The sequence below is a fragment of the Diadema antillarum genome, unplaced genomic scaffold (genome assembly GCF_040938485.1).
Source record: "Diadema antillarum isolate AM-2024a unplaced genomic scaffold, OU_Dant_1.0 seq00002183_RagTag, whole genome shotgun sequence".
Taxonomy (NCBI): domain Eukaryota; kingdom Metazoa; phylum Echinodermata; class Echinoidea; order Diadematoida; family Diadematidae; genus Diadema; species Diadema antillarum.
In genome coordinates this window covers 474,192-497,237 of record NW_027272820.1, presented here as the reverse complement: position 1 = coordinate 497,237, position 23,046 = coordinate 474,192, and the positions used below count along the sequence as shown (strand labels likewise).

The following is a 23,046-nucleotide window of genomic DNA, read 5'->3' as shown; positions in this document are numbered from 1 at the left end:
GGATAATCTTTTGCTGATAATGTTTGCATCTTTCTTTCTTTATAGCTTGTCAGCTGGAGATGCTGTTGAATAATTTGTGTACAGACTGACACAGTGTATTTAACATTCTCCCATTTCTTGTGAATGAATAGGAGCCAAGAAGGAGCCTAGGAAGGAAAAATCCAAGGCAGGAGACAAACCCAAATCTCAGATGGAGGAAAAAGTGAAATCAGACACAGGAGAGAAAATTGGGATGGATGGTGATGAGAAGAAGGAGGAAGGACAGGAAGATGCAGAAAAGGAAGAGAAGGCTGAGGAAGAAGATGGCTCCAAACTACTGGGAGAGAGACTAGCCATGTCAGCCCACAGCAAGAAGTCTGTAGTCACCATCAGGGAAGACCCTGATAAAGGTAACTAGGACTCAGAGTTGGATATCCATTGTCAAAACCCACATGGCATTATGGAGGGGTAAACAGCATGACATGTACAGGAGAACTTTCCTCTCTATGTGACTTTACATATTGCAATTGATTGACAAATTGCCTTACATCGATGTAAATAAGCACCGATTTAATCAGTGTTTTAGTATTAGCCATGATAGAAATCAGTGGCATACATATTTGGGCTGGCTTCATTGGTTCCAATCCAGCCTGAATATGTATGCCAATGATTTTTACCATGGCTACTACTGAAACACTGATTATTTTGGTGCTTATTTATGTTGATATATTAAAGGCAATTTGTCAATCGGTTGCAATGACAACATCTTGACACAAGAATTAATTAAATTGAATACTAGTAGACATGTAATTGCCCTTAGCATGTCATTTAGCCCGATGATGCACGAACTTGGAAGGCAGGTGATTAACACTTAACGTGCCATGGTTGCCGAACGGCGACCTTAGTCTTGACGTGCCATGGTCGCCGATCGGCGACTAAGAAGAGCGCGAAAAACATTGGTCATTTAAGTTCTTGTGGTACCATAATTTGTTACACCAAGAAACTGCCACTGATATGTACTGGTAGCTGATTAGCATAACCATTGTTTCCGCTAAAAATATGAGTATATTTACATAGGAAAATTTTGAGTAAATACGTGTTTTTTCAGCTAGATGTATTTTTTTCGCGTCGGGGAAAATCCGCAGTGAGCGCATCCTCTGCGAGCTGTGTATAGATCTGAATTCTCATTGATAAACCACGCGTGTGTATGCTACTTAATCTGCGTGTGTTGTCTATGCATTTCCACTCGCATTGTTCTGCTTGGGTGCTCTCCTGCGGGAGCGGCTTTCATTTTTTTCCCTCAAAGTGGGTCAAGCTTTCGTTCGTCGGTCAAGACTTTCATCCTTTTGTCTTAGTGAACTTCACTAATCGTCCCCATGCTAGCATATACGAAGGAAGAACACGCTGTTGTTCTTGTCTATGCACATGTATAGTGGACAGAAAGTAGACCTGTAAACAAAGGCCTGCCGATTTCAGTAGAGTGCACTCGCCCACAGTCTGCATAGACAAAAGAAGGATTAGTTGGTGCTTCCTTCTCAAGTGGACAAAAGACACTATTCCACGACCCGGGATTTATTGTAGTTTCTAATACAAGATCTGGGACTAAAGGACTCAGATTGGGGAATGAATTACCGAGGCAAAAAAGAAATTGAAAAGACAAATTGAACTGCCAATATCTTTGTAATTATACAGCTCTAGAAGACAATTTTGTTATCATTCGAAAGAAGAGATGTACAAAATTGTAGCTCTAAAACTTTCTCACAGAGTCAAGGGAGCGTTCTATTGAAGAAAAACCACGAATGACTCTTTCTTTCCATACTACACAAAAATTCCTCATAATTTTTTGATGATATCGATTATTTCTGCAATATTTCAGGTTGAGATAGATATTACAGCAAACTGACTGCATGGCAGGAAAGACCAATTATTTCTTGATATATGTTGTGTCGACCTCAATTCAAAACAGTCAATAGTTTCAAAGATATGGCAGTTTTAAATTACATTGCCACTAAAGTTCGCGAACTTTCTGGCGTTGGGTAAAAACGTCTGGCACGTTAGGGGTTTTGGGTCTGGCACATTAAGAGTTAACTAGGGCAACCTAGAAACCTAGAAACCTTTTCTTAATGTGGCATAAGTTTGCTACTGTACACCTGATTAAATGCCAGCTGCACATGTGTACCATCCAAAAAGATTTGCAGAGGCCACCATATTCTGTTCCAGTTCAATGAGCCTTGAACTCGTCATGATACTGCATTAATCATAGCTTTTCAGTGTTTCTGAATTTCCATTAAGTAGTCACAAATGATGGAAATGATATAAGAGCTCCATTTGAAAAGCATGTTATGAACTTACACTTTTGACCTTGCAAGGTGTCAAATGTGGTTTGTGATGGTCATTATATATCTTAGACTGTATTTTACCACCCATCTGACTAATATTTCTATTTCATAGCTTCTTGGTTTTATGAAAAAAAACACCACGTAAATCATCTGAAAAGGGTTTTTTTTTTGGTCAGCATTTTTTAATCGCTTAGTATGTCTGTCTAGCATAGAGAATACGAGGGAGATGTATGTCTTGCTTTTCTTTCCTCTCAATTTGTCTTTGTGTAGATGATGAGGCATCCCTTGATGGTGATGACCTAGGACCAGGTGGTCTGGATGGAATGAGGGTTGGGGAGGTGTGGTGTGGGGAGATTGCACCATTCTCCTCCATCAAGCTGGACATCATTTTCAGCCCAACCATCCCAGGCAAAGTGGATGTTGACTTTGAGTTAAGATTCTCTGATCCAGACTCTGAGATGGTGAGAGCTTGATTAGTTTTCATTTCAAATCTGATTGATTATGGAAGTGTATTATTTGATTTTTGGTGGTGGCAGCTGTGTGTATTTTGTTTTTGTGCACAATGTGATAATTAATTTCACACATTGTTTCACTTTTTTAAAATTAATTATGATGAGTTATGGTGATGCAAAATTCTGTTTTGAGGAGTTCAGTACTCTTATCGAAGTCTAGTGAAGCGTCACATTTTTGGTCAGATGCTGGATTTTTAACAAGTATGTTGCTGGTTCCATGTCAAAATTATAGTTGTGATGAATGTCTTTTTGATTTGTCATTATGTTTTTGTTAAATGTTTTATGTGTTTATATGTAAGACATGAAACAAAAGGAAATTCCAAATGGACAATAAAAGATGAAATTTAAATTGAATTGATTTTATACAGGTGATATGTGTGTATCATGTGAGTCAGAAATATCCATGCTAGATGCTAGAATTTAGGGCGGTGAGTTGGCTCAGTCGGTAGTGCGTCTGCCTCACGATCACGCGGCCCGGGTTCGGACTCGAGTCTGGACTGAGCAATGTTGTGTGCAAGCATACCGTCCCCTCTAGCAAGAGGCAAAACACTCTGTCCCTCGGATAGGACATAAAATGGAGGTCCCGTGTCTGAGAGAATAACAACTCATGCTCGTAAAAGATCCCGCTTCATTCATTCATTCATCGCAAAGAGCAGGGTGTTTAACCCAATGAAGTGGTCCCACCTCACATCCAACTGGACCCCATGGAAGACCAGCTTAACGTAGCTGAATATGGGCTATCCAGCCATCTTCTCCAATGAAAATGAACAGAAACAGAAACAGAAACAGGATAAAATCATATCTTAGTAATAGCCAAAAGATAAAACCAAGATACTCCTTTTGTTGTGGTTGTTTTCTTCCATCAGCTTTATATTTCTCTGGTGGGATAATGTGGTCTTGGTTTCATGATGCTTATGAACAGCATTTCATCTAGCTTCATGTTCAGCTTCACTAAGGCATTTCCTTATTTATAGCTGCTTACAATCATCCTAATATCCATAAAAATAGCTTAGGTACAAAACTTTCTGTGGTACCTGTAATGTTGAAACCTTAAAATAATTGCAAGTCTCGTTATCATATATACTGCAAAACAAGTTTCATTAACAGAAATATTTGTGTTTTGTTCTGAACTTAGCTTTGCTCACTTGCTTTAATTATGTATTACTTTTCAATGTCTTCTTTGTCACATAGATACCCATCAAGGGTTATGCCACAGCTATTGATGTCCCTGTGTGGGTAGAACGGCAGACGGTAGACCTCAAGATCTGCATGTTTGACCGTCTCTACCAGGATGCCATCGTGGTCAACAATCGTGCCACCACTGCCCTCCGCCTTCTCTTTGAGGTTCGAAAAGAGCTGAGGAACTACATGGAGATCCTACCAAAGACAGCTTACATCCAGGCACAGTCTCAGTTCTCCGCCCAGCTCAAGTTCTTACCCAGGTAAGCTGTAGAGATAACTACTTTAATGGGTAAATGGATGTGTGGATTGAGGAGTGAAGGTCCTATGTAAAATCAGCTATGGTCTAGGCGTGGCTGTGTGACCATTTAAGTCAAAGCCCATGCTAGGTACAGAGACACAGATATAGAGGGATAAGGAAAGAAGAAAGCTATAAGGCTAGATAGGTGATTTAATGGATGGATAGATGGATGAATTGATGTCTGCATTGGATGGTTAGGTGATTGATTGGTTTGCTGGTCAGTTGATGAATGGATTATTAGCAGGATGAATGAACAAATGAGGGGATACATTTGAAGAGAAAGATAGAAATGAATGATCTGATACTGATATTGATATTAGACACAATATCTGAATCTCCAAATTCCGCAATGATGTATACCTCAATATCCACTCTGTCCTCCTGCAAGAGTAGTTAAGCAGCTCCTTTGGTAGGTACTTATGCTATCACCCCTCAATGTGACATAGGCTGCCAAGAAGCCTTTGCTAGTCAGAATGGTCCTAACCCCAGATCTCAACCTACCTCCAGTTATACCTGTCCTCTTCATGTCTGATTCTAAATCCCTCTGTGAACTGTTTCTCTGCCTGCCACTCTTTCTAGTCACTTCAAAATATGAAAAGAGGCTCTCAGAAGAACAGCTTGTGCAGAAATAGAAGTAAAGGTCTTCAATCATTGAGCTTGTATCTGACAGCAGACAGATTCTATTGATGATTTTAGTTCATTATTCTAAATTCCTTTTCTTCCCAAACCAGACATTCCTTGATTGAAGAGGCAGCAGAGTACTTTGACAAAGAGACAGGTGTCTTAGAAGTGCCTACCATCATTAGGGTCGCTGACCAGGTGAGGACAGTCTCTACCAATGCTTCTTTTTAGCTGCATTTTATATTTTCATTATTTCTGTTTTGATTAGCAGCTTAGATATTGAAGGCAAAGCGTCACTGAAAGTTGAAAGTTAGAACCTGGCACTACGATAGCTGTGTGTTATATAGTACATGTGATTGCATTGATATGAAATATGAGGATTATGATACTGGGGCTTTCTGTTCTCTCCTGTCAAAATTTACTCTTTCGTTTCATTTCCTCAGTTACATCCTATGTTGTGGTATGAACTGATAGTTGTGTGTTTTTGATAATTATTCATTTGTCATTGTTTCTGTTCAAAAGCAGATAGAGGTCACATTTTACTGTATTACTTGTCCAGGAACTTTGACAGTGGGGCTTTGTTAAACATGCCAGTTGTGGACAGAAGAAGCATTGTGCCTCAGCTTTTGAGTTCAGTAGTTTGATGTGCTGTGGTGCAAAAAAAAAAAAAAGATTTCTGCAGGTCATCATGTGTCCCAGTTGCTCTCAATGACGATTAAAAAAAAAAGGGCAAATGATGCCGATCCCTTGTGGTTCGCCCCAGGTGACTAGCGATAGTTAGCAACGGTATCAACCAGGCACACTGTACCATATGCTTGAATGAATGACGATAAAATCTGAACAGCTTTATTAACTGATTCAGTGTTTATGTTGATACAGTCTGCTCTTTGAATCCAGTTGTGATGTCTGTTTCTCTTATCTGACTTTCCTCCACTTGTGTCTGTAGACACGTCCAGTGCCCTTCACCATTTGCTCTGTTGTCACCAGCTCTGACTTTGAGTTCGACGTGGACTCCATAGACTTTGGCTTCTGCACTATCTATGAGTCAGTGATTGTCACAGTGAAGCTTACCAACAAGTCTGTTCTATCCCAGAAGTTTGGCTTTGTCAATCTACCAGAGGTAAGGCATACAGGGATAGTTGAAATTCCCAGAGATCTCTTCTTATGCAGAAGTTGCAGACAAAGATCAGATTGATGAAATAGATACCAGAATTTTCTACATTACATTTTTAAATTATACGTGTGAAAAGCATTTTTGTTTATTTTTTTATATATTCAAACATAGATGGTCACATTAATGAGCTTTGTGTTAAATGTATGATCCTCAGTAACTTAGTGTTGTTACTGCATCTGGTCCACCAAGGTCCATATTGTAATTCCTTATCCAGAACTGACATTAGACAGCTTCTCACAAATGCATTATTTTTTTAAAGCCAAAATGAAATTTCAATTGAGTCCTTTAATGGCTACACATTATAAAAAGCATTGTGTGTGTGTCAACATTTGCTGTTGTGTGCAATACACCGTATATATAAAAGAGTAGGTAGTACTGCGTAAGATGACTAAATTAAAAGATGCATCATTCAAACATCATTCCCATATATGCATTTGATGAATGATTTGGCCATTAGGTATTTATATTTGTATTTTATGTACCAGGATGTCATGTTAGTTTTTGATATCACCTGTATTCCTATGAAAAGTACCTTGTAATGAGATTTATTGTCTCCCTATATCATATTATTGTGCATGATTTGTCCTTCCAGTATGTTGATGTGCAGCCAAATGAGGGTTTTGGAACACTGCTACCATTTGAGACCATAGAGCTGGACATCATCTTCAGTGCTAAGAAGGCAAAGGAGTACACTTTTGACCTGACCTGCAAGTCAGGAATCAACAGGTATGATATTTTTTGCTCAAGGAATTAGTCTTTATTTGAATACTCTGCATCTCAAACAGTAGCAGGCTCTGTTTTGCATGCAGCTGTTTGCATGATGCAGATAATTGACTTTGAAAAATGCAGTGTATTTTCCACATTGCAGTCACTAATGTATCTGATCAGGAACTGTAAAATTACATGTCAAATTACAAGGCTGCAAATGAATACGAGAAAGAATTATGCTACCTCACAAGAATAGTCTGTGAAGAAATCTATAATTCTATAAATTCTCTCTGTATCTTCCTCAGGGATTTCAAGATCTCCTGCAAGGGTATCGGTGTTCACCCACCACTTGACCTCTCCCACTCAGTCATCCACTTTGCAGCAACGGCCCTAGAAGACAACTCTGTCACTTCCTTCTATGTCCTCAACACCCACACTGATGCCAATGAGTTCACCCATCCAGTTCCACGAATTGGCAAGGGGGAGATAGCTCCAGTTGGCCCCACCTCTTTTGAGTTTGTCATCCCAGATGGTGCTCCACTGTCTGTATCACCAGCCATTGGGACCATCCAGCCGGGAAAAGTTGGTTCCCATTCACATGACATTTGTTCCATGCTTTTTTATAGAGTCTTTTAACAAACTTAAAGTTTAAAGGAAGAAATTTCACATTTTTTTATGTTTGAGAAATAGTATTGTAGATGAAGAATATGAGATGATTCCATGTTTGATTGTTTTCTGCAAAGCAAAATACCAAACTCTTTTTACCTGATGGTAATAAAAGCCTCTGCACCTTTTTCTTCATGCTTTCAAACCTAGTCTATCCAGGAGAGTTAATCTAGGGAAACTAGACAAAAATATGCAGTTTTACTTGCCTGTAGTTTTAAGTCAATAAGATGAGCTTTGCATATCTTGGGGCACTTCAATATTGTTGTTTGTTTCAATGATAAATTGTTTGAAGATGATTAATTGAGACACCTGTCGTATACTCACATCACACCTGTTTTTCCAAATACATCTCTTTAACAGAAAACCTGTGTTTCAATCAAGTTCAACCCAACGCTGTCTGACTCTGAGATCAGGGAAGAGGCAGTGAGGCTAGTGACCAGGAACAGGGAGGCTCAGGCTAGGAAAGAGTTTGAGGAGGCACAGCTTGCTGCCAAGAGGAATGCAGCTGAGGCTGAGGTAGGACAGGGTCGACTGAATGACTGACTGTCTTCCAGTATTGGTACAATCAAATAGAAACAGACAACTTTGACAGCTTTACAGTCTCTGGAGGGAGACAGGACTCATCAAATCTTGATATGTAATAATGCATGTCTGATGGAATACATACTTGAACAATTACATCTCGCTCTATAGTATTTGAAGATAGTCCCTTTCAAATAGTTCTGATGCCACTCAGCTGGACAGTTTGTATGTTTACTCTGTATAAGTTTCTGTTTTCTTACAAGAAACAGATTTTGTGTTTTGTTTTGAAGAGCAAATATTAATGAGATTTATATTCCTTATCACAAGCATGAAATCTGATGAGCCTTGGCTTCTTCTTTTTTTTTTTTTTTTTTTTTTTCAACTCCGGCAAATATTTCCGTATATTTTGCACTTTGTACTCGCTGATATGCTTTGCAGCTTTTTAGTAATGTAGTTCCGCATGAATTCCTTGCAAGAAAAGTCACTTCCTGTCTTCAATTTAAGAACTGATTTGTTTTAGTTTTACAATGAAAGTCTGTGGTAAGAGGAATTTGTGAAACTTTGTTCTTAATGATTGATTCTACCAATTCTACAAATTATTGCCAGTGTGTAGTTGAACAACTGAAAAAATATTACCCAGTCACATACAAACACACACACACAAAAAAAAAAACAACAGCAACAACAACTTGTACCCAAATGTTGAATACCATCTTTAATTTTAGAGAGCCAATACAGATATGGGTATTAAGGACTAGTAAGAGTATTCTTTTTCCTTACCGAAATAGTTGAGTAATTTGATTATTCAGATTTTGTTTTCAAGTACTTATCTTGTCAAAGCCATACTCACACTCGTGTCACATGATCAGTTGGTACTATTCTCTGATGACTCTGCAAAGACTTTACTTGGGCTCAAAGCACAAGCTATATGTAGAACTTTATGTTCTCTGTGAATGCAATGCATGATGGTCCCAAGCTTCCACACTCCCTCTGCTCTTCCTCCTGTCATGCTGCTGTTATCCTGCTTGCTACTGATATCCTGCTTGCATGCTGTGTGAATCACAGGAAGAAGAAAAGGTGAGAATCAAAGTTTGCACTGCCAGGCTCCTCAACTGCCACTGCTATTGATCACTTTTTTATGTCTTCATCTGGGAGAGCAGACTGGTACAGTGCCAGTCCATGTTCATGTTGGCTGTGTTATACAGAATAATATCACCCATTGACTGTAAAACAATTTCATGGAATAAGTTATGAAAAAAGAGAGTTTTCAGACTTTCTGCTTGTTTTGACCAGATATTGGTATTAGTTGCCCCCACATATGCAGATAAGAAGTGATGATACCATTGCCTCACAAGTCTCCACTTTGACCAGCCCACTAGTCTTTGATGTATTGCAGTTCTTTTTTCTCATGAAATTCAAAGGAAAAACTTCAATTCTTGACATCAACTTATCATTCCCGTATTGCAATAACCTGCCAATGATGACTGTGGGGAAAGGGGTTAAAGTTACTAGATTAAGTTGAGTTGAACATAGCGTAGGGATGCATGTTTAATCCATCAAATATTGCACAGTGATACAAATGTCTTTGTGTATTAGTTCATAATATGAGCCCATGTAATCCTCTGACTATTCCATAGGTTTAGATGAAATGGCTGAAGGATAGAGCTGTAGTTTTTCATTCTCTGCTCTTTGCTGCTGCCATGTGCTAGCTCCCCACTACAACAAATACATGATTTTTTCCGTGCAATGGGACCTTAATATTCAGTGGGTTTTATGAGTGGAAAATGGCCATGAATTATGAGTCATGAGTTCAATTTGTGAATGAGATATTCCACGCTGTTTTTACAGATTAATTCAAGGTTTCAAGAGAGGTAAAAAATGGGAAAATCCTCAATACGATATATATGTGACCGTGCATCACAAAACGAACAAAAAGTCGCACACACTGATTTTGGGTGAGGACTGAAAATAAGTGAAATGGGTCAACCTAGCCAATCCTGACTTCATATTTTCTGAAAGAGCAAGTCTTCTTTTACACTATGCTAAAATTTGGGGTCATAAAACGGGCGAGAAAGTGTATTTTTTAGCAGTTTATCTCGAACATTTTTGGTAGAATAGTGTGATTAGGTGTGTCTTTCGAGTCCCTTTTTTATTTCTGAAACACCTTGTACACTTCACTTTCAACTATAATAACTTTTGAAAGGATAGTGATACTGCTCTAAAAGTTGGCACTTATTATGGATAGAATGTGTTAATGAGACATGCTAAATTTCAGTTTAATCTGATAATCCCTTCATGGTTGTTACTCGGGTCGTTTACTTCCTGTTTTTTGTCCCGTTCATCGCACAGCCAACACGGTTTGGTAAAGATTAAGCGCTTGAATAGACATTGTACTCCAGATTCTCTTTTATCAGTTCTCACTTTTCCTGAGTTTGTGCTTTCTTTCCAATATTTAGATAGATTAGGAGAGTCTACTCGATTTGAGTTACACATCATTTTCAAGCTTAAAATCTGCTCTTTCAGAATATGGTCTTAACTAAAAATTCATGTCTGGCGACTTTTTGTTTTGTGGTGCAGGGTCACATATTGTGTATGTGATAGTCATACATAGCTGATATCATTGCAGCAGAAATTTGCGAAGTGTCACTAGTTTGTGCATTTCTCTCAACAAACGATCGTTTGATTCTGAGCATGATTGTGTTGGGGATATCATGATCCTTTGCATATTGCAATAGTATGCCTGTTTTACTGTTCGTGTGTATGTGAGAAGCACTATCTTTTCTTTGTCCTTTACTGTAATGAGGCAAAGCAAACCAAGCGTAGAATGCTAGCATGGCAGTCAGTTGATAACACTGTCATTTTGATTCTTGTACCTCATCTTACATTTTGATAGGCATGCATGCACATATGCTCATGTGATTCTTTTCTCACCATTTTTCCCCCACTTGCACTAACATTATTTAGAACAGACTGATTTTACTGTTCTTTTTGTAAGTATCTTGCTTTGTTTTGTGAATAGCTTTTCCTTCTTCCTGATATTCCTTTACAGAGAGGAAAGAAGCCTGCCAAGAAGCTCCCCCAGAAGTCAGCTGGAAAGAATAAGTCGGGCAAAGGGAGTGCTGGTCTGACGAGGCCCAGGTCTGTGGTGCCACCAAAGGTTGAAGACATAGACCCGCTGTAAGTATAACTCATGAGCCCTTGGGAATAAATGGAAGAACCCGCTTTTGCGTACTTTTCCAGACCCAATAACATATCATTTTGGTACGACACTAAGTATCAGATAAAAGCTATTGAATTATGGTCTTCGTGGATTTAAATGCAGAATATGATATCATTTCAGAGTAGATAAGAAATCGTCACATTGCTCACAATTTAAGGCAGATTACAAGTTATTTTAATGTTCTGTGACTGATATCTATTTTATGTAGTGGTAGTTCATTTATTGATGCTTGGTTTTAGATCTGCTTTAATAACACTTGTGTCCTTTGCAGCAAGTTTTTATTATTTTGATACTTCACTCATATTGTCGGTGGTTACGAATGTTCTTTTTACTGCTGAAGCGTGACTTCGTTGTTTTTTGTTGTTGTTCTGTGCCTTTACTTTTACAATCTGGTAACCTCTCTCCCTTGTCCAGATCTGATGACTATGCAGCAGGCAAGGCCTCTCTCCTCCGCCAGTTCCAGGGCCAGTTCAGCAGTTATTCCATCCCGTGCTACGTAGCCTCAGGGCAGCCTGGGGACCCTGGCACACTGCCATACAGGTGAGTACATAAGAGTTCGCCCAATGTCACTTTGGATAGTGCCACAAACCCTTATGGATTTAGTTTCACACATTCATGTGATATAAAGTTACTATATGATATATATTGATATCCATTGCTGTTGCTATTAATAAGTAAAGTTGCATTTATATTGTAAACCAAGTTAAGAGGAAGGAGCTAGCTTGGAATTTGAACCTGCCACCTTCTGCTTACTGGGCAGCAGAGCTACCAATTGAGCTAAAGCCACTTCATGGTAGTGACAGAATAAATATTGGAGAAATATCACTCCACTAAAGACACACGATGTGTTGATTTTGAATTAGACCATCACACCAGGCTTCCATGCACAATTGAATTGTCCTGTATGGGTCAAAACAACCGTGTTATTAAAGTCTACCACAAAATTTTCCATCATTGTAATTTCGTGGAAATGTTTTGTATCTTCTTTCAGTGTCCAAAATACCCTTTTCCTTGAGGTCCACTGCCCGACTGTGCGTCCCACACTGGTGGTCATCTCTAACCATGGTCGGAATGTGCTAGACTACAGTGAGGTGTCTGTTGGTCAGAGGGTCATCAAGTCCATCACACTCCAAAATGTCTCCCAGGAAACAGTAGATGTATCCTTCCTACCAAATGGATCTTCCTTTGTGGTTTCACACTTTTTATGCCTCCGCCAACGAAGTGGCCGGAGGCATTATGTTTTCGGGTCGTCTGTCCGTCCGTCCGTACGTCCGTACGTACGTCCGTCCCGTTTTGTTTTTGTCGATATCTCAAGAACCGTGTGGTGGTTTTACATCAAACTTGGTATGAGGGTATAACCTGGGGGAATAATACTTTGTCTAGATTTTAGGGTCACGGGGTCAAAGGTCAAAGGTCACAGGTTATTTTGTGAAAAAAGGTTGAAATTTCATGTTTTTCTCCATATCTTGCAAATGGTTCAAGGTATATTCATGGAACTTAGTATATATGCATGTACCGATGGGCAGTGATTATCTAGGGAAGTTGGGGGGTCATGGGTCAAAGGTCGTGGGGTCAAAGGTCAAGGTCAACTCCTCAAAATATCACTACTTTCCTTATATTTATGCAATGCCTGAAGGATTTTTTTTTTAAACTTGATGTATGCATGTATAACCCAATATATATTCTGTGGGAAGTTTCTTGCCAAAAGGTCAAAGGTCAAAAGGTCAAAGGTCAAGTGAAAGTGCTAAATTGCACTTCTTCCTCCATATCTCAAAAGTAACTCAAGGTATCATCATGAAACTTACATATTTATGCATGTTCTACCTAACAGTAATTCTCTTTGGAACTGTGAGGTCAAAGGTCAAAGGCCAGGTTTAGATAATACTATTTTACCATTTGATACTGAAATTATACTTTTTCTCAATACCTTGAAAATTACTCAATGCAGTAACTTATAAAAGGGTCAAAAGTCAAGTAAAAATCATCAATTCCCCCAAATACCTGCACTCTGACGTTTTAATCATTCATCCAATTGAACCTAGTTCTAAGAAAGTGAACATTCAGGACATTTGTGGCAAACCTGTCATTTTAATATTTTGCCAATTGTGTGAAACTGTCATCACACATTGTCAAGACATTGTACTATAGACCTATTAGGAGAACCATGCATTATTGCGGAGGCATACATCAGTCGCCGTAGCGACATTTCTAGTTTTTGTATGTGTGCATGTGTGTGTACGTGATGCAGTTCACAAAGTGCCCCAAGTTATTGGGTGTGGGATATATCATTTTGTGATTTGTTTTGTTCTGATTTTACTTTTTCCATGGACTGCTGAAGTTTTTGACTGAGCTGCATTAATGAGCCTATCCTCTACTTGCTAGATTTATCACTACCAGCATAGATGTAACCACAGCCTGGGGGTGTTTCATAAAGCTGTTCGTAAAGTTACGAGCGACTGGTGATCAGTTCTTGTGCTGAATTATGGAAATTCTGATAAGTATAGCACATCAGAAATGATCACCAGTCGCTCGTAAGTTGTTCGTAACTTTACGAACAGCTCTATGAAACAGGGCCCTGGTGTTATAGCCAAAATATGTGTACATGGCTGATTTAGATAGTTTGCATGCGTTAGACCCGCTCCCGATTATTACTGTCTGTCAGTCTGGCCATCTTGTCATTTTAGAAGTAGGATGCCATACACATCAGAATGCTTTGTTATCATCCAAGTGCTGTAGTTCATCCTTAAATCTCATGGCCACTGTATCATCCTCTACTGTATTAGTTCTATTTTAGCTCTGTTTATCAGAGAGCTAAATCTTTGTGACAAGTTTACTTTTTATAAGTGCTTGGTCACAAAGAACTTGCTTATGTGAAAAATTGTGGAAAATCTGGTATTAGATCTACCATGTGAAAGAAAATATGGCTTACCTCTCTGAGGAAGACTGTTGGGCAGATACTTCTTTGAAGTGAGTAATATGTATGAAGCTGACCACAAACCTTTTGTCTCCTTGACAATGTGTATGTGTCACCACCCAGCTACAATCCTCCATCTTAGACACCAGTGGTCCATTCTTGATGCTGAATGCCCTCAGGAAGCTGGCCCCAGATGACACACACACAGTCCTGGTAGCATTTGAGCCCCTAGAAGCCCAAGTGGTAAGTGAAACTGTATTCGTATTTCATCTAGTTCATTTAATAATATTGGCATGAAAACATACCGTGCACTATAATTCATTGTAGGGAATGTATATTAGCAAAGATAATTATTGAGAGTTTAAATCAGCATGTTCCAAATAACAGATTAGCATGTCTATTGATATTGTAGAAATGGGAGAAATGGGAAGAAAGGGTCCTTTTTATTGAAAGGAAATTAAAATAAAGTAAGAGGAATGAGAGACAGAGAAAGAGAAAGAAAAGAAGAGGTAGATGTAACTTGTTCTCTTGTCCATAAATATCTGTATTTGAATTTCTTGTCCCATGCGAGTTGTCATGGTCATGGATGACTGTTCTATTCTACCCCCCAGGATAACTTGGAAAGAAGTGCTTCTGTATATGGAGGGTTTTTTCTGTCTTACACATGAGGTGTAATTTGTATATCATTTTATTTTCACTATAGGAGTAGTACCATTAATAAAAATTAAAAAAAACACAGAAAAATTAAGAAGAATGTAGTGCTATAATCTCATGCAAACAAAGCAGTAAAGTTTATATTGAATGAAACTGTGCATGATATTCCCATGCTATGCACAGTGCACTATTTGCCTTGCTATGAAAATCCTCACTGACTTCGGGTCTTACCCTGTGACTAATAAAAACAGTGGTAGGGTTTTGATAAATTACATACATAACTCACTGTCTGTCAGTTGGCAAGGTATTTGTTGATGTCAATATTCTGACAAAAAAATACCAAACACGGTGTTTGTGTGTTTCATGGACTGATTAGTTCTATGAGGTGCTGGACATCAATGCTGGAGGGTCCACTCTTGGCATCACCCTCAAGGGTCAAGGGTTGATGCCTCAGGTCAAGCTATCTCTTGGAGAGGATCAGCTGAACATGGGATACGTTGTGGCTGGAGAGGAGGCAGAGGAGACATTCAAGGTCAGTACCTGACTGATTTTTATGTGTAATATCAGGTATAAATGAATATAGACACTGTTTGGACTTCAAGGAAAACATTATCCACGAAACAACATAAGCTCCCATCTACCTCTGAGCACTTACCAATTAATGCACTGAAATGATTTGTTTCAAAAACATTTCTCTATTGTGTGTTTCAAGTATGGTTGTATGGTAACAATATATTTATTTTGGCTGAAATGATTGTCATTTGCTTCTTTTTTTTTTCTGCTTGATATGATGTATCTGCTGCAGTTGGAGAACACCTCCACATTCCCCATTGACTACCGCATCCTGCTGGACAGCCTGTCCCACCAGAAGCAGCTGAGCCAACGAGAGCTGCCAGCCTTTGTCAGGAGAGACCCAGAGACAAGGAAGATGGTTGGACCAGCTAACTTTGATGGCAGGAGTGTCTTTGACTGTATCCCATCAGAGGGCACCCTGGAACCTAGTAAGCTCAAACTCTGTCCATTTTTTTTTAATATGTCTCCTCCACAAAGTGTTGCTGGAGGCATTATGTTTTTGGATTGTCTGTCCCTCCGTTTATCTGTCCATCCGCCATCCATCCTTTTGCCGTCTTTCTGTACTTAGTCAACTTTGTGGACAGAATAACTTAAAAACTGTTTGAGGTATCCTAATGAAAGTTGGCATAAGTATAGACTGTATGTATGAGTAGACAAAGTTATGCCTATCAACTTTTGCACGTGCTCAAGGTCAAATTCTGAAAATTTTACTTTACTATTGCCCCATATTTATGCAATGCATGAAGGAATTTTCTTGAAACTTAGTGTATACATACTTTACTAGATAAAGATTCTCTTGGGGAAAATTTGAACCATGGGGCTAATTGTCAGAGGTCAAGTGAAAATGTTCAAATAACCACTTTTTCTCCATATCTTAGAAAAGGCTCAAGGTGTCTTCATGATTTTTGACAAACATGTCATTTAATTCTTTTTGCCAATTATGTGAACCAGTCATCTTACATTGTCAAGATGTACTTTCTACCTACTGGGAGAACCATACGATATGGTGGAAACATACCTGTCACCAAAATGACATTTCTAATTTGATAATGATTTATTTTGCGTGTTAAATGTGAAATTATATCCACAATTTGGGAATGAATGGAAAAGGCCACAGTTGTCTTTCTTAAGTGAACAACCACAGGGGAGAATTTTGGACAAACATTTCAAAGGGAGAAAAAAAAAATGATGCACTTTGCTTATGCAAAGAAGTGCTAGTGCAGTATGGTAATAGAAAGTTGGTGACAACTGGAAGAGAGTGAGAAAAGGTCAGATATGCTGATTGTGTATGAGCATTGGTACAGTATACAGTAGTTACCTCAGTAGAAACTAGTGAATTATAATAGCAGTACCTGGGAAAGTGTGTAATTTTTGTAAATGCCCTCATGTGACCCATAGGCAAGAAGGTTGAGATCAGGGTGCTGTTCCGTCCTGACCACGCCAGCGATCTCTTTGCTGATGTGGCTCGCATCCAGCTCTTTGGCAAACAGGAGGCGCACCGCCTCTCTCTACGGGGTGTGGCCAAGAATAAGATCATGTACGTGACTGGGACAGATGAGATCTACCCTACTGTGGAATCCTTGACTGTGTTACCTAGTCCTGAGGAAGAGGAAGGTAGGACCAATGCAGAAACCAGTCTTTTGAAAAACTGTGATTAATTTCAAATTTATAATACTGTTTAAATGTAATTGTTTCCAGACTTTGCACTCAGTTTGTGTATTGTTAACAAATACCACTAATATTGGAGAATGTCATGATATATGATGTTGGCACAATCATATATGATCTGTTCTGATTACAGTTATATCGATGGTACAGTTTTACCCAACAAAATGTTATGTACTTGTGATGTGTTTAGTATATATCTCACAGATTTTTGTAATATTTCAAACAAACAAATTAAACCACCCATAGATGATATAACACTATATGATGATGTAACACTATATGATCTAAGTTTGACTGACTGGGTAATTTTGAGGGTTTTTTCCCACATTACTCCTCCTTATGACTTCTGATGACTAGTTGTGGATCCTAAGGCAGTACCACCATCAATCCCCACCCTGCTGAGCTTCAAGGCACTCGCTGTGGACAAGCAGACCAGCCCAGCTACCAGGCAGCTCAGTGTGGGATGCATCAAGACCACTGCTGCTAGCCAGAAGAAGGCAAGTATTTTCTCTTTCTTTTTTTTTAAATTCTAGCCAAGTCGGATCATCTTCTATGGCTCTTGTTGTTCTGAGAAAGGTTAAACACTTTGCATGATAGTGTGATAATTTCCTTCCCATTATTTTATTTTATTCATTACATCATCTTATGATAACTTTTGTGTAATCTGTAAATGTATTCTTGTTCTTTCTATAAGGGCAATAGGTTAGAGATAGGAACATACAATGTGTATGTAAAGCATACTGTCTTCTCAAGATTAGACAAGCCCAGGTTTTATCCTGTCAGAAATCTTCCATTAACCCATATCGGGCCAACGCACTTGTGTAAACAAACATCGCAGTGGCCCAGCACCGTTTGCACACACACGCAGACAGGCAGACAACTCTCCAAACAATCGCTCTTTATTAGCAAACAATGAACAAAACATAGACAAGTTATATATCATTTGAAAGAGGATAAAATGCACTTTAAGATGGTATATGACATGCCGCCATTCAATGCACATTGCAGTCATAGTACTCAGCAGAAGTGAAGTACAGTAATCCAAAAGTTACGAAAATGTAAAGGCAATTTGTTTGTTTGCTTACATTCATGGATTAAAAATAGAAAATGTTGTAATTTTACACATCCAGTACCGGAAATGAAATGATCAGAGTGTCAGCTTTCTGGACATATAAATATCATGACCATTGATACAATAATTGCAAGTTTATGTTTATTTTTATGATGATGAAGCTATTGCGAGTGCATGGGAAATCGATAGTATAATGTGTGCATCCTATAGTTTGTTGAAGCGAAACTCGTCACGATAGATACAGCTATAGCTATACAGCTTTTCAGTTTCGACTGAATTACAGTATGTATACAATTATTGTACATACATGTGGATGTACATGTGGGACTATTATCACTTTCGAATAATCGAACTGCAAGTGTCCAAACCTCCTCAAAAACTGCTGCAGAAAATCCACAATCGAGCACTCCGTACAGCTGTACATAGCACCCGCTGACACTTTGTGGTTATTCGCGATATTCCATGTAAACACACATTTTTTCGATGATTTTTACAATATTGTTCACTGACAAAACCTTCTTGAATTATCGCAGACAGTGTAGCAAAGCATTCTGGGATATGTTGTCAAAGGTTAGAAGGTGAAAGAACTTTGGAATGACGTCTGTTGCGACAAGGATGGGGGCGCTTGACGGATTTGGCGTCAAGGATTGTCGCCCTGTCAAAGATTGTCGTCTGGCGACAATCTGTGACGAGGGCTGGCGGCAAGGATTGTTACCCACCCTCGAAGCACATTTTGCTGGGTAATATCGTTCTTGACATAGTCATTGAAATACCAACACGTAACTTACATGGCTACATCCATGCAAACATGCCATGTAAAAAGTCATGGTGAGGTTTCAAGGAAGTGTGTATGTGCACGCGCACATGATAATTTAGTGTCCGTTTGTGCGTGCGTGTGTGTGTGTTTGTGTGTGTGTGTGTGTGTGTGTGTGTGTGCGTGTGTTTGTGTGTGTGTGTTAGTGTATATGATGGAAGAATGTGTTTATTATGTCAGCATATGTGTTTTGGCTGCGCGTGGGGAGGGATACCTAGTAAGCTGTTGCTGGCATACGTGTTATATTGATTTTATCAGCAGCTTTGACTTTGATGACTTTGACGGATTTGTATATGAATTCGGAGTGGTGCTTGCGTGCGGGCGGATGCGGCTTTTATGCATACGGTCCATTATGTCTTATGTATCAACATTGGGAAGTCGTTTCATCAGGAAGGAAGGTGGTATCGGTTCAGGTTTGTGTGTCGGGGGGGGGTTACATTTCGTCATTGCGAAGGTTCGCTATTCTGAAGGCTCTTTAGTCCGAAGGTTCGTTATTCCTAATTTCATTTTTGGGATCAACGAACCTTCGGAATAACGCCACAAATTTTCGGATTAACGAACCCTCTTTCATTTTCGGATTAACGAACCTCTAGGTATAGGGAATTGTGTGTTTCGGAGAAATGAACCTTTGGAAAAACGAACCTTCGCAATAATGAACCTTTGGAATAACGAACAGCACCCGTGTGTGTGTAGGTGTGTAGTTGTGTGTATGTATGTAGGTTGGTGAATGTGGGTGTGGGATGATTTAGGTTTTGGTTAATCGGGGGTTGGTGGGTTTGGGATTTGATTTGAAGAAGGATAGTTATAAATGGTATGACAGATTTCGGTAGGATTTAATATTTAGGATAGATGTAGATTTGTTTCGGTTGGGAGGGGGAGTTGGTCGGGCTTTTTATGACTGATTTCATTTTAGATTTGTATAATGTATTTGTGTTTTTTTATGTATATGCCCTTGTAAGTTAGAAGGTGTTATGTGATCCAAACCAATATATTCAAGGGATATAGGTTTGGTAGGGCCCTACATGTCAAAACTTTCTCGTGAAGAAATTGTTAGTAGGGTTGGTCTATAATCGAGTTCAATATCTATGTTGAAGTGAGATTATTTGTAGTATAAATTGACAAATGGATTTGTTTGTGATTCAAATTGCCATTTGTAACGTTTTTGTTCATGTTACACCCAGGGATGCCAAGTTCAAAAAAATTTTATGAGTGAGATTTTCATGACTCGGCATCTTGGCATGCGAATGTGCGCGCGAGCGAGGGTGTGGGAGGGGTTTTTCCCCCCTGTGGCCTCCCACGGTAGGGAGCTTTTTCAATTTTTAGCTCTTAATGGTGCGATCAGGTGCATACTTTAGTGACTATTTTTTACTTATTTTGAAAGACAAAAGGGAAATATATCTTCATTTGCAACTATCACTTTAATCTTTTGAGCTATACTCATTATTATAGGCCCAAGTTGCAGACTTGGCCCGATGCGTGAGAAAAATAGGTGTCATGCGTGAGATCGTGAGATTGCCCCTAAATGCTTGAGTCTCACGCAAAATGCGTGAGACTTGGTAGCTCTGTGCACCCAGAATGGGTCGATTTATGAATGATTTGAACGAAATCAATTGATATCAAGGAAGAACAAAAAAAAAATTGTTGAGGTGGTTTATTTGCATTATGAGGATTTGAGTGTTTGTTGGTGTTTGTTTACAATGCATATGACAAAGAATAGTGATATGGAAGTTATAGTTAAGACTGATGGAAGAATATGACTACGGTGAAAAAATTAACAAAGACAGATAACATTTGGAGGGTACCTCCCTCGTATGCCTTTTCTCTCTGTCTCTCTCTCCTAGCCCACCTCACCGCTGAAATTGACACACCCATACTATTTTGAAATCAACCCTGCTGTGAACTCTATAAATACGTGCTCATACACGTTGAAGGCATTTTCATTGCCACAGTAGTGCCTGCTGCTCAAAAAATTTGTTCGCACAAACATCAAAACACAAACACAAACAGACACACGTAGGCATACAGGCACACGTATACACACAGACAAACAAACCACTACCACTATACAACCACCAAACATGCACAGTTTCTACATATTGTATTATTATACTCCAAACACACACACACACACATACAGCTATACGGAAACTCATACACAAGTCACTTATTGTACGCACCTACAAATCATACACAGCACATACCATGCAGCTCCCAACAAACACACACACACACACACACACACACATACACATAACTTACCAGTCATACCCATCCCACCAAAGCATAACACCGGAGCAACCACCCCGAGCCAGGGGCGACAATCTTTGACGGGGCGACAATCTTTGTCGCAACAATTTTTTTGCCATCATAGATTGTCGCCATCGAGGTCAAAAATTGGGAACTGCACAAGCGCCACAGATTGTCGCCAGACAACAATCTGTGACGGGGCGACAATCCTTGACGCCAACTCCGTCAAGGATTGTCGACCCGAGCCGGGGGCGACAATCCTTGTAGCAACAGTCGTCGTTTATATGTCATTTCATTCACTACGGGATATTCCGTATGTGGCCCCTGCGGCATTCGAACGAACTACGGAATATCCCGTAGTTGGCCCGATATGTGTTATGAAAACAAACAAATGTTTGACAAAAATATCTTAACTTGTGAGCATTAATGTCGTAATTTTTGGTTGATTAGAAGTCTATATGGAATTCCCCTTTGTTACAGACAAAAGCTAGACATTTGCACATACACAATTGTGATTAGCGATGCTCTCTTATGTTCATGTTGCCCCACAGAGTGGAGAATTCTTCTTTGACAACCCAGCTGCCATAGCAACCCAAGGCTTTCAAGTGGAGCCCTCCAGGGGACTAGTTGAGGCTGGAGCTTCCAAGCCTGTCACTATCACCTGGACCCCACCCAAGGGACATGATGTGAGTTCCGCTTTTCATCACTGACTTGTTACTCATTAATAGAGACCCTCAAGGCTGATAGCAGTGCACAAAATTTGTGAAGTTCATAATGATCTTTTGTTTTCTCAGCTGACAATATGTTTATCATATCACAGTCAACTTTGCATCCCGATAAAACCATACTTATACCTACAGTTTGGAAGTACAGACAAACATGCAATTTTATGATCCAAGTTTCAATTTAGTGTGAATGATATCTGCATGTGCTCAAAAAGCATGTCTATATAGCTGATGTCAATGAACTGTTATCAAAAATTGGTCTCATTTCTTGAAAGAATTTTTTTAATGAATATATTTTACATTTTGATTTCTTCAGTGATCATAAAATACAAAACCAAAGGATAGGGTTGTGAACAGCAAAGTAGACATCAATCTTTATATATTACATGGGCAGTCTCTTTTTTGGACCTGCAGCAGCCATCAGAGAAATCTTAATTGGCTATTCAATTACTGTGCATTTAAGATTTGCGTAAAAGTGTGAGAGTTTATTGATAATCTTGAAACTGATAGTCTTTCAAAACCATCTCAATATTCATGAATTTCAACTGGAAGGGAATTTAATGTAAGAACAGGACAAGACAAAGTTTGAGTAGACCTTGCAAAAAGTTCAGCAATGCACAAATGAAATCAGTTGTTGAATGCCCCTTGACATTTTTATTTGTGTGTATGAGGCCACATTTCTAACAGACAGATACAGAGAACAGTCAATCATATTTTTTTTTAAAGAGTAATAATCAAAACTTTTTCTATTTGGGTGTACAGCCAAACTTGCCTGTAGAGAGCAGCATTGTCCTGAACCTGAAGGGAGACGTCCTGGAAAGATACAACATCCTCCTGAGGGCGCTTGTCGTCTCTGAGTGATCACAGTTTACAACTTTATCAAAGCTTCAGAGAGACTGCATCCAAGTCAGCCCTTGACTGTACACAGAGTTCTAACCTGACTGTGACTGTCATTCTTGGGATCAAATCCAGCACCAAAAACTATCTGCACCTGAAGTTTTCACTGTCTTTTGAAACACAATAATATTATACATGTTTGTATGAGCTTCCTTTCTAATCAGTCAACAGAGTTGGTGTGATGAAGACATATTAAAGTGATTATGCAAGGACTTCCTGCTTACAAGAGAGATGACAATTTTATTTAAAAGCATTTACAGT

General features: G+C 39.1%; 1 protein-coding gene across 1 annotated transcript; it reads left to right on the top strand.

The window, feature by feature from the left end:
- Positions 1 to 131: 131 nt before the first annotated feature.
- On the top strand, positions 132 to 22,749 carry LOC139714176 (cilia- and flagella-associated protein 74-like; the record flags this gene model as incomplete). Its single annotated transcript, XM_071625894.1, has 19 exons — positions 132 to 389; positions 2,589 to 2,779; positions 4,022 to 4,272; positions 5,042 to 5,129; positions 5,878 to 6,051; positions 6,698 to 6,831; positions 7,119 to 7,395; positions 7,840 to 7,995; positions 9,067 to 9,078; positions 11,051 to 11,178; positions 11,636 to 11,761; positions 12,213 to 12,378; positions 14,259 to 14,378; positions 15,166 to 15,321; positions 15,595 to 15,790; positions 16,761 to 16,976; positions 17,388 to 17,527; positions 21,715 to 21,849; positions 22,651 to 22,749. Coding segments are annotated over 19 exons (3,023 nt in total), but the record flags the coding sequence as incomplete, so codon positions are not given.
- Between the last annotated feature and the right edge of the window lie 297 nt (positions 22,750 to 23,046).